This window comes from Urocitellus parryii, chromosome 12 (genome assembly GCF_045843805.1).
Source record: "Urocitellus parryii isolate mUroPar1 chromosome 12, mUroPar1.hap1, whole genome shotgun sequence".
Classification (NCBI taxonomy): domain Eukaryota; kingdom Metazoa; phylum Chordata; class Mammalia; order Rodentia; family Sciuridae; genus Urocitellus; species Urocitellus parryii.
Genome location: NC_135542.1, coordinates 62,110,004 through 62,122,809, shown reverse-complemented (window position 1 = coordinate 62,122,809; position 12,806 = coordinate 62,110,004). Strand labels below are relative to the sequence as shown.

Here is a 12,806-nt window from a genome sequence, read left to right as displayed (position 1 = left end):
AAACTGTAGCACTCTGTGTGGACTATCCCTTCATGCTTGGCTTGTTCTCTAATTACCTTATAAATCTCGGTTTGGATGGTCCTCTGTGAAGATTTTCATAACCAGATTCTCCTAAGTGATTCTCCTAAGTGATCCCAGAAATTGTGTGATAAAGGGTAGGTTGAATCTTGGCTGTGAATTTACAGAGTTCAAACTCGGGTGCTAAATATTGGAAATGTAATAAGAGGAACCCTATTTTATACCTCAGAAGTTTCCTCAGGTAATATACTATGTAAGAAGGGAAACTTTGCTAAATGGGTTGGTGTTGAGTAATAGTTTTCCCAAGATCACAAGAGACAAACATTCTCACTGGAGACACCCCCACCAAACCCTAGGCACACCTACACCAAACCCACACACACCAAACCCTAGGCATTTGGAAAAGCATATGTCAAAAATGATGTCAGCCTGACTGGGAGCAATGATGATATGGGTGGCAGGGATTTTATAATACAAGGGGACCATCCCACACAAGGAAAAATTGTTCCACCCCAAATACTAATAAACCTTTATTGAGAAACATTGTGTTAGGATATATGTAAATTTGGGAGCTGAGCTAAATAGCTTAGAATAACAGTGGAGGCTGAGAGCTGATACCTGAGGACTCCAATTCCACCTACTCTCAGGCAGGGCTCTGCCTCCCTTGTAAATAAATGTGCAGGTTTTTGTTTGGGGGGGGGTGTCTAGGGATCAAACCTAGGGCCTCATGCATGCTAGGCATGTGCTCTACCATTGAGCCCCAGTCCCGTAAATAAATGTTGAGTACGTGTTTTTAAAAATATTGGAAATATAAGCAAATAAATAATATGCACTGGTTTGAGAAACAGCCAAATTATTAGCCCAAAGACCATCTATTACATCTTTCTGGCTCTGTTCCTCCGCTGCACCTATATCACTATAAGATAAGGACTTGTCCATATTCTCAACTTACGTGTACCACCCATGTTCGATTGCGTCATTAGAATCTAATGTAGTGTTTGGCATGTGATAACTGCTCAGTAAGTTTTTCTGGATGACAACATCCCAAATTTAAAAATTAGCCATGAAATCTTTTCTGTTTTGGGGCCATGTATTTATCATTAATCTTATATTTCCAGTTGAGCACCTTGAACTTGACAGGTACAAAATACATCCATTCACCTTGATCTAGGGCTAAAACCCTCCCCCAAGTACCACCAGTTCCCCTTGTTACAGCAAATGCTAGCACTACCTTTTAACTGCCTAAGCCCAGAACCTGCCAGTGGCCAATGTCTCTTCCTGCTCCATCTCCTCCCCAAACCTGTGGATTCTGTCTTCCAATTACCACCTGGGCTCTTCCCCTTCTTTTGATCCTCAGCATTCCCAGTCTTAATTCAGGGTCCTTGCTAAATATTGTAATTGTTTCCCAAGTCATATCTCCATCACTACCCTCACAGCTGTCACCCTTTAAAGCATCCTTAAATATGTCCCAAAATAATAGGAATTAATACATTGTGGGATTATTGTGGTGTCAAACACTAGTTTTACATGTATTTTCTTTTGGCCTCTAACAACCCTGTGTGAAGTCCTGACATCATTCAGTAAGAGGACAGGGAGAAGATCTAAACCACGTACACTGGTTCAGAGCAGTGGCAGCCTAGGTCATATAACCTCCTGGAATTCTCTGCTGCTTAAGCATCATGATAACTGACAAAAAGCCTCTTTACAAGCCAGTTCCTAATTTTAAATAAATAAACAAACAAACAGATAAATAGAAGTATGCTTAATTACTTAAGGACATTTGATAGGCACACACTTACCTGCTGAATGTGCTATATTATTTCAGATAGGTGCCTGTGTCTGAGTCTCCTCCCCAGTGGATGGCCTGATATTATCTCTTCTGAGCTAACCCTTGTTTGATGGTAGTTATGTTAAATGGGGAGGGCAGAAGTCTCTAAGCAAAGTGGATCCCATTGATTTGTCGGATAAGAGGCCCTTGGGGCAAAATTGGGAGCTAGTACTGGGGATCAAGAAATTCCTAAGCCAGAGGCTAAGGAAGGAGAATTTCAAGTTCAAAGCCATTCTCAGCAATTTAGTGAGGCCCTCTGCAATGTAGTGAGACCCTGTCTCATCAGAAAGAAAGAAGAAATCCCTAAACCAGGAGCCAATGAGAGAGAGAGAGGCTCACAGAAGGATGGGCTGAATATGCTGGTAACTGGGGGCTGGTATATAAGTCTGAACTTGAGTAGTTTAATCTGTAAAAATATGCTGGTTAACTGCCCATCTTTGCCTTTTTTGTTCCCTGCTGTGTGATACTTACATGGGTGAGTGCTTTGAGGGGCTGGGAGTGTACCAGGAAGGTACACTCCCTTGTTTCATGAACTCTAACACATTCTGTGAGACTGCAAACTCCTTGAGGACAGGCTCTGTAGGCTTTTTTTTTTTTTTTTTTTTTTTTTTTTTTTTTTGCTGTTCTATACCACAAGAACCTAGTAATCATTGATTCTAAATACATACTATTTAAATAGGATTAAAAATTTTAATAGAATAAAAATATTACAGGGAAGCATTTTGGCTTAGCATTAAAGAAAAATTTAAAGTATATTGCATATAATCAGCATATATAGGCTAGTGGCTAAGAGTCTGACCTTTGGTGTTAAACTGCCTCTATTCAAAATTGAGTCTTTTGCCTGAACTTGAGTACTTTAATCTGCCTATGCCTCTGTAAAAATGGAGGTAACATGACCTGTGCCATTAGAGTTTTGTGTGAAATAAATGAGATGATTCATGGAAAGTACTTGGTTTAGTTCCTGGTTCCTTGTAAGTTCTTGGTAATATTAGACATTACTATTTTTTTTTCAGTTAGTTATTATGAACTTTCACTGGCACTATCTCACAATGAGGTAGATTACTTTGCACAGCATGAGTTCCCATTTGCTGAAAGTACTCAAAACAGTAATTCAGGAGCGATGTTGTAGAAGGAATTCCCGAATTCAAAAGATTAGATGACTTCTAAGGATGCTTCTAATCATAGAAGATGAAGTTCTTTCTCTCCTTCAAAGGAAGTGTGATTATTAGTGTTACTTCTAGCAAAGTAGAGGAGTTTTAGAAGAGGTGAAAAAAAGCACTGTATTTGGCTGTGTGTGTACATTACAAAGAAATTTATTTTGGGGGGAGGTATTGGGGATTGATCCCATGGGTGCTTTACCACTGAGCTACATCCACAGTCCTTTTTTTCTTATTTTGAGACAGGTTCTCACAGAGTTTCTGAGTGTCTTGCTAAGTTGCTGAGGCTAACCTCAAACTTTCCATCCTACTTCAGCCTCGAGTTGCTTGGATTACAAGCATGGACCACCGTGCCTCTCTAGAACAAAATATTTTATTCCTTGTGAGCAGTTAATTGCATAAGCCCTTTTATTTATGGTGTAACCCATATGGCAAATGAAGCCCTTATATGAAAATCTCTCTTTTCAAAAAGCAGTAGCTTGGCCTTGCCAAAATGGAACAAAAGTTTAAAGACTGTTCCAGCACTATTGAAATGTCTTTTCCCTTTGAAAGAAGTCTATTAGTGATGCAAATGCAAAGTTATCTGCACAGATGATAATCCCAGCAAACAAAACCGTGAAACCATTAGAACTTTCCTGTGCAGCTCTAGTTCTGAGAATCTGTCTTTTAGGCATTAAAAGAGCTGGTTCTTATTTGGGATAGTTGTTAGCTTGCTTATCTGAATCCTGTGCTAATTATCACCATGTTTGGCTGAAAGAGGACAAATAATTTTCCAAGAGTAGACAAGCTAAAGACAGGCCTTCACTTTGTAACCCTAGCAAGTGCCTTAAACAAGTAAAAACTAGATCCTAGCCATGGAACAACAGAGTCAGGAGTTTAATTCTCAAGATACCAGAGGCTTAAGGTGGAACTATCTAGAAAAAAAAAAAATTCAATGCTATGTAGTCCTGAGGCAGTAATTTAAGTGATTCTCTTACATTCCTGATGTTTTAAAACAAGTAAAGACAATTTGGAGGGCTATTTTTGTAGATAAAAAGATGATCATTTTCCAACATGTTTCACTCAATAGATTCTCAGAGCAAATAATTTCTTTGAGAATTTAGTAAATGTGTAATTTTACTGTAAGCACAAAAGATTGAGAAGCTATGTTTCAAGCAGTAAGTAAGTAGTATGCTTGATTATTACTTGCCTATACTTCACATTATCCTTAACAGGCATGATGAGACCTAGTTTCTCAAGGGCCACCAGGCATTAAGTAATATTAGTAGTTAGGAAGTATGTGCCTACAGGGATCAGGAAAACATTTCTGAAACAGAAATCCAACATGGTATTGCCGAAGTGGCCATAGCCTAGTTAATTAAAGGTTTTGGAACTGTCTAGTGGGCACATAACTGAGAAGAGAAAATTTACCCTCCATTCCCAACATGTTGTACTGTCCACAAAGTTTGAATGTAATGCTGGCAATCTAAGTCTTAAGGGTAGACCTTTTGTAGGTAAGCTAGCAGCTAAGGAGTTTCTGGATCATCACAAATTTACATTTTAGGTGCGGGAATGGATCTGTTCCACGCTCCAACCTCCACAACCTCTCTTTTGCAGGCTTGACTGACAGTTTTTGATAATCCAGGTCCTTCTGGGGAGGAAGGTCACTCGCTGCCTCGGTTCTGCCCTCCGTCTGCACCCCCCCCCCCCCACGCAGGATGGTGGGCTGCTGCTCTGTATAATTCCCGTCTTCCCTGGAGCTTCCCACCCCCTACCCACACCACATGCTTTCTCGGCTGCCCTCCTGGCCTGCCCTCTTTTGCACTCTGGCAGGCCTAACTCCTAGGGTCCAAGTGTGGATAATTAGAGCAAGCACAGCTCACTTCCCTCAGGGCTTTCCTGTGAGTAGGGCCTTCCCACAATCCCAGAAAGGGATTAATAATCCTACATTTAACTGCTTCTAAAATGAAGTTTGTGACATTTTCTTGCAAATTAAAACTATACTGCCTACTTAGGAATACAGCATGACCAACTTTATTGTGACGGGAGTAAGAAGCTACTTTCTCCCTGATCTCGCAGTCCTCAGCATCTCGCGGTCGCTGCCGAAGGCAGGTCAGGTTCGGTGCGTCCTGGCGGCCCCAAGTCCCGCTGGCGCTCAGAGCTAGGGCGCGCGGACCGGGTGCGCGCGGGGCCTGGGAGCGCTCCCTCTGGGATTGCGGCTGCGCAGTCAGGTCGGAGCCGGGAAAGGGGAGGAGGTTGGAGCAGCCGGAGTAAGGGGAGGGGGAGGGGGAGGAGCGGCGGAGGCGGAAGCCATGTTGGAGTTTTACCCGGAGCGAGGGGCTGCGAGCGCTCTCCTCTCCTTGTGGGTGTGACCCGGGTTCGGCGCGGCGGCAAGCCGCAGGGGGGGGGCGGGGACGTTAGGCAGGTCGTCGTCGTCTGCCGCGGCGCGAGGGGAGGGCGGCCGCAGCGTGGAGCCGGGTGATTGTGACCGCCGGGGGAGCAGGGGGCCCGCTGCGGCGCCCACTCTCCGTGTGGCCCCCTGAGCGCCCCCCCTCCCCTGCCCGGGAGGGAGGCGGGGGGCACCCGGGGCCCGCCATGAACCCCGGCTTCGATCTGTCCCGCCGGAACCCGCAGGAAGACTTCGAGCTGATTCAGCGCATCGGCAGCGGCACCTACGGCGACGTCTACAAGGTACGGGCAGGGGCCGCGCGCCGGGGGCCGCGGGGTGCGGATCCGCCGCGGACAGGGCCGGGGGCGCCGCCGAGCCTGGGCTGCGAGTCCGCGCTGCAAGTGCTCGGGAGCCTGGCGCTGGGGGCCGCGGCGGCGGAGGAGGAGCGGGCGCCTGGGGCTCCGCTGTCTGGGACGGAACAAAGAGCCAAAAGCTTGACCCCGAGACCGCCTAGTCCTTACCTGAGCTCTCTCCTGGATGCGGATTTTGACACCTCCCTTCTGCGCATTTCCAGGGGAGGGCTGTACTGGAGCGGGCCACAGTTCTCCTGGTAGTGCTGAGCGGGGCCAGGCGGCTGTAGCATTGGCGGTGTCGGTGCGACGAACCCGACCAGGGGTCTTGGCGTTTGTCAAACTGCGTGCTGCTCGCGAACCTGGGATCGCCTGCTGTAGGTTGGGAGCTGCTGCCCATCGGGCCTGGTGGTCCTTATTACATTGGGCAGCCTCTGTCGATAGTCCTCAGCGTTTACCTTTTTAGTATTCGCCTGTCCGGTCCTTTAAATTTTTCTAAGACATGACTTTCTTTTGTAAAAGAGATCTAGTTAGTATTTTTTATTTTATTTTTGGAAGAAAGAACAACTTTGTATTCTCCAAGTTGAACTGGACTATGATCCCATAGAAACTTGTTTTTGTCAGTGACACATGGGAATCGTTCTTTTTAAAAAAAAAATTTTTTTAAGCGAATCTAGTACTTAGTAAAGGAAGGTACTGGTTTGACAAAGTTAGAATTCAAAGTCCAGTCGTAGTACAGCATTCCTGTTGTAGAGGGTTCACTTCTAAATGTGGGAAGATAAATCACTCTTCCCTGGCCAGCTCAACTCTTGGCCTCGCAGAGACTGCCAAGAAGAGCAGAGGCTTGTGCCAAATGTGGCAGCAGTCTTGATTTAGTTGCTATCTTCTTACTGGTAACTGAAGTTGAACTCCTCTAGTTTCACTTAACACCTGAGGATGCACAAAGAAACTTAACTTACATTGGAAAGTTTAGTTTTAACTTTATTTTGCCCACAAGTAAACAATTGGTTTTTTTCTTTTGCTTCAATAAAATGCATAAGGTAACTTAGATATTTAATACCGTGTGTTGTGTAGCTAGTGTTCTGCATTAGTCTTGTTTTGTTAATGATTTGCTTTTCTCCCCTTATGAATCTTATCATTCTTCTCCATAGACAATACAGGTGTATTGAGTACCCCCCATCCCTTAAATATATATAAAATCCTGGGCATCTAAGTACTTGGGTAGATGGTCCTAAATCCTACTTGGTTTGTAGTTTTTGGACAAGAACAACATTAAGCAATTGTTTACTTTTTTAATTGCAGTTTTATTTTGTGCTGCAGAGAAAGGGAACCTGGTTGTAAGGGCAAGAAACAGGAAGATCTGATTTTGTCTGGAGGGTCAGAGGATCATCACCTTTCAGCAGAGATTTGGAAGAACTAGGCATTGCTTAGAGCAGAGGGAGAGGGAATGATGCCACATAGAGTGAGCATGATTCTGAGGCCAGAAACACTGGTAAGGATTTGAAAGAACATGTATGGCTTGAACAGCCAGAGAGAGGTTGGCTCTAAATCTTGCAGGCCTTTTAACTCTTGTGAGGAGATTGAGTTTCTTGGTACAATGGAGAAACACTGCAAGTTTTTTATTATTATTATTATTTTCTTGTTATTGGTGGTACTGGGCATCAAACCCAAGGACACTTTATCACTGATGTACATCTTCAGCTATTTTTAAATTTTTTATTCTAAGATAGGGTCTCACTAAGTTGCTGAGGCTGGCCTCAAATTTGTGATCCTCCTGCCTCAGCTTCCTGAGTTGCTGGAATTATAAATTTGCACCACCACACCCAGGGATTACAAGGCTTTTAATGGAGTCAGATTAGATTTGGATTTTTAAAAGCTCTCCCTATTACAGTGTGAAGAGTGGATTGGAGGGGAAGAGTAGTTAGGAGGGAATTGGGATCATTCTGGAAAGAATAATGATGTTTTGGATTTTTTTTTTAACATTTAGTGATTTTTCATTATGTGCCATTTTAATTTCCTTTTATTTTTCTTCTTAGTGGTTATCATTCTTTTTTTTTTTTTTTTTTTGATGGTGCTGGGGATTGAACCCAGGTCCCTTTGTATGCAAGGCAAGCACTCTACCAACCGAGCTGTATCCCCAGCCTGATGTTTTGGAATTTTTTGATGACTGAAACTAGAAGTAGATGGATACAGGTAGCTGATTGATGGCTGGTTGGTGGAGACCAGTTATATTTAGTTGAAAAGTTAACTAAAACTTATGTTTAGGTGTTAGTTTGTACAGTAAGTTCTTTATAGGAATAATTGGCCATGTGTTTAAGAAAATAACTGATAGTTAAGCCACTTGATTAAAAAGTTTAAAAAAATTAGAGCCTGTAATTTTCTAAGGACTTCTAAATGCAATAGAGGTATACTAAATTGATTGATGTTGTCATCCCTTTAAAATGACAATGTCAGCTAGCATTTTTTCAGTGCTTATTATTTTCCAGGCACTTTTTAAAAGTTTTTTGAACTGAACACTAACAACCACCTTGTGAGAAAGATGCTATTATTAATTTTACTTTGCAGTTCAAGAAACAAAGCCACAGGGAGGTTAAAGTAACTTGCCAAATTTGGTAGGTGCAAATCCAAAATTTGAACAAATTAGAGACTCTATTCTCAGCCAACAGGAAGTACTGATTCTTGAAAGTTAGAACATGGCAGATACATAGATCCAAATTTCCAGTAGAGAAACTGAGGCACACATTTATTTTAGCATTTGAGTTGTAGCAGTCTTCTGGGGTAGTATGGATCCTTTCTCCCCACCTTTTTATTGGTGCATTATAATTGTACGTTTTGATGGGATTTGTTTTATATATTCATGCATGCACACAATATAACAATATAATTTGGCCAGTGTCACTTCCCAGCACTTTCCCCCTCCCTCCCCACTTCCCACCCAGTGGTCCCTTTCCTGAACTGATCTCCCTTTGATTTTTAGGAAATTCACCTCCACCTTTGTTTTTCTTTTTTCTATCTTCTATCTTCCCCATATACAAGAAAACATATAACCTTTGACCTTTGGAGTTTGACTTATTTCACTTAACATGATGGTCTTTAGTTCTATCCTTTTTCCAGCAAATGCCCATAATTTCATTTTTCTTTGTGGCTGAATGAAACTCCATTGGGTAGTGTGGATCTTTAAGTAGTAGTTAAAACTCCTAACTCCTACGGTGCAGCCAAGGCTGGATGTTTCTGTACTCTGGCAAGTAGACTTCAGATAATAGATTATTGATTCCTGAGTGCCAGACTCTTCCAATACCAAGAAGGACTCAAAGTAGAGAAATTCTGTGTGTGTGTGTGTGTGTGTGTGTGTGTGTGTGTGTGTGTATTTTTTTGGGGGGGGGTGGATTATACCCCTGCATGCTAAATAACCCAGAGTTTAAACTATTTGAATTTTTTGTTTTCTGTAATCAAGTTCAGGCTATAAAGATACATATTTTTCACATTTGTTTTGCTTACATTTTTCTTACTTATACAAATCTTGTTGATTAGTTCCAGAGGAATGCAGTTTGTTCTCAAAAGCCAGTATATGTGATTTGCTTCCTAATTTGTCATTGTTTAGATACTAAAAATGGAAAGATCAGATTAAATAAATAAATTATTCCTAATTATCTGTAGTAATACTTGGGAGGTTGGTGTTTTAAGGGATTTTTATCTTGAAAACTGAATCCCTGGGCTGGGGATGTGGCTCAAGCGGTAGCGCGCTCTCCTGGCATGCGTGCGGCCCGGGTTCGATCCTCAGCACCACATACCAACAAAGATGTTGTGTCCGCCAAGAACTAAAAAAAATAAATAAATATTAAAAATTCTCTCTCTCTCTCTCTCTCCCCTCTCACTCTCTCTTTAAAAAAAAAGAAAAGAAAACTGAATCCCTACCCACTGTAACGTTTATTGTATTTAAGTTGGCTGTTTAGTTACAAAGTACTAAATCAGTATGTGGAATAGTGGAATAACTGGGATATATTAGCTATGCAATTTTACAAAATTGCTTACTTCTCAGAGGTGTATTCTTGTTATTCTTGTGACACTATTATTACCATCATATGCTCTGCTTTTTTTTTTTTTTTTTTTTTTTTTTTGGTGGTGGTGGTGCTGGGGATTAGAACCCAGGGCCTTGTGCATGCAAGGGAAGCACTCTACCAACTGAGCTATATCTCTGGCCCATATGCTCTGCTTTTGGTGTTAAATGTTGAGTTTTATTGAACAAATTAGTTATTGTTTTTTTGTTTTTGTTTTTTGCCGGGTGGGGCAGTATATCATTGCAAATATACTTTTCATTTGCACAGTGTTAAAATACTTGAAGGCCAGGCATGGTGGGACACACCTGTAATCCCAGAGGCTTGGAAGGCTGAGGCAGGAGGATTGCAAGTTCAAAACTAGCCTCAGTAATTTTGCTAGGCTCTAATCAACCTAGGGAGACCCTGTCTCTAAATAAAATATAAAAAAAGGCCTGGGGATGTGGCTCAGTGGTTAAGTGCCCCTGGATTCAATCCTGGTACCAAAAAATAAAATAATAAAATGATTTTAAATACTTGAAGATACAATTAAAAAAGAAAAACAAGCAAACTACTTACTTTGAAGTGCCCTGCAGGCATTATCTTCATGAAATATCTGCAGCCAGGATTACCTAGGGACCTAGAAGCTAACAACTAGAGCTGTATGGTTGGGCCTCAGGGGACCCATGAAGTGCTCTAAAATTAATAGGCTTAATGTGTGTATTTGTGTTTTTCTGAAGAGATGGTAAATAACCTTCGTTACATTCTCAAAGAGGTCCCTGATCTATCAAAAAAAGAGAACAAATGATCTGAAGGTTTGTCATTTTAGAGAGTTTTCTTAGGAAATCTGGTAGTTCTGTATTTAGCATGTCAATATCCAATATGATTTGACATACGTTGTACCGTCTTTTCTTGGGTGATTTTCCAGTTTAATTTATGTTACTCGTACCTTCAAGGTCTTCACGTCCCGACTTGTTCTGGGTGTATTACTAGAAATAGTATCTGTGTGGTCTCATGGTTTCCCCAGCTCTTTGTTCATCCTTGTGCTTTCTTCTTTGCTCTAGCCCATTGTCTCCTGGGGACCTTATCACAGTCTTCAGCTTCCTCCAGTGTAAGCCTTTCCAATCAATCAACTTTTGTCAAAAGCTCTAATATTGATGGCTTGAGTCCTTAGAGTCATCTTTTACTTCCTGGACTTATAGACATTTGCCACATTCTGTACATAGCATTTTCCAAAGTGTGGTTGGGATGCTTCAGGAAAAGTCACAGTATAAGAATATCAAGACTCATTAAGTCCTGTGGCAAAGAAACCTGCTAAACTTTGTTTAATGGGGCAAACTCCAAGCTTAATTTTATTATGGGATTCTTTTTCTCTGTAATACCTATTGCTCATCGTTAGTACTAGTGTCTTGTAGAACATGCTTTGGAAGTGTTGATATATTTTTTTTTTAATCTACATGTGTTTGGAAAGCCATTCCCTCTGAAGCAGAGGCTGTTATATTGCTAAGCTCAAAGGTTGCATTCACATGTAAGTAGATTGGAGTTTATGAAAGCCTACTGAAGAAATATTGAGGAATAAGCAGTGGTATCAGGAATTAACTTACATTTACAGAATTGCATGTTGCCTTATTTTAACTCTCATCTTTCAAGGTGTTGTGATTAATGTCATCAAAGACCTAATTCTTTCATCATAGCCAACATTTATAAAAACCTTTCTGGAAAATTCACTATTTTTTTTTTTTTTTTTTAATCTTCACTTCTGATGAGGAACTTGAAAACCTTAAGCATTTAGAAAAGACCTGAAACTAAACGTGGTTAGTTGGGTTATGCTCACTTTTACTTCTTTGGAGGATAAAGTTTAGGGGGGCCACAGAAAATGGTCTTGAACTTCAGAAAGGTCTTTTCAAGTTGAAGGTGAAATTTCTTAGCATGAGTAGCTATTTAAGATGGAAACTCAAGAGTTGGTACAGATCTGATTCCCTGAAGGAGATACTTACCTCCAAACCTTGTTCTGTGTGTGCATTTATTTGTGGAAGCATGTCTAATTCATTATTTTGTATTGCAGATGAGTAGTTTGTTCTCTGAGAGTTCACTAAACCACCATCCTACATTGAACAGCTGTAATATGAAAAATATGTTAGGGACTGTGAGTGGTAAAAATGATACTTGATATTTCTAGGAACATAAAGTGCTTTAGCTATTATAGTTTGGGATTAGAACCTTGCTGGTTTCCTCATTTCTGTCACAGTGAATGTCTTAATAGCTGAACGATTCCCTGGGTGCTCCATAATCTTCATGGCTGACTTCTTTGTAGTTAGAAGCAGGGTTCTGGAGCCAGACTGCCTTGTTTCACCACCTGCCAGCTCCATGACCTTGGGCCAATTACTTAATCCCTCTCTCTGTGCCTCCATTTCTTCAGCTGTAAAATGAAGATACTGAAAGTGTTTAGGACAGTGCCTGACAAACGATACTCAGTCATGGTCAATCACTATTAGTATTTAGTAGTAGTATTGTATTTTTCTCCTGCTGCTGTTTTTCTTACCTACTCTCTTCCTCATTCTCTCAGGGTTATTGCACTTTCCACTTCTTCCTAAAGTCCCCTTTCCACTTCTTCCTAGAGTTTCCTTTTCTCTCTTCCTTTCCTGATACCTGTATGGTATGCTGCTTCATTTCCCTCAGATCTCAGATGTTCAGATTAATATCATCAAAGACTAATTCTTTCATTGTAGTCAGTGTTTGAGAGTTTAGATGTTGCCTTTTAGTAAGTCCGTTCCTTATTAAACAGTACTCCTCCCCCCATTTTTTTTTTTGTACTAGAGATTGAAACCAGGGGTGTGCTTTACCACTGAGCTACATCCCAGCTCTTTTTATTTATTTTTATTTTATTTTGAGATAGGATCTCTAAGCTACTGAGGGCTTCTATAGGTTACTGAGGCTGGCCTTGAACTTGTGATCCTCCTGTCTCAGCCTCCTAAGTCTCTGGGATTACAGGTGTGCACCATTGTGCCTGGCTACTGTCTTTTTAAGTTTGTATAATTTGGGGGGGCCCTC

The 12,806-nt window shown here is 41.4% G+C and overlaps 1 protein-coding gene across 3 annotated transcripts in view; it reads left to right on the top strand.

Annotated features, from left to right (window-relative positions):
- The first annotated feature begins 5,223 nt into the window (after positions 1 to 5,223).
- Map4k3 (mitogen-activated protein kinase kinase kinase kinase 3) overlaps positions 5,224 to 12,806 on the top strand; it is a 186,872-nt gene continuing 179,289 nt past the window's right edge. Inside the window, exon 1 of one of the 3 annotated variants that reach the window (XM_026410129.2) lies at positions 5,224 to 5,673. In XM_026410129.2, coding sequence (XP_026265914.1) covers positions 5,578 to 5,673 — 96 coding nt within the window. In that variant the 5' untranslated portion in view covers positions 5,224 to 5,577. The remainder of the gene's footprint in view (positions 5,674 to 12,806) is intronic. The other 2 variants (XM_026410130.2, XM_077791693.1) reach the window with 2 other exon arrangements.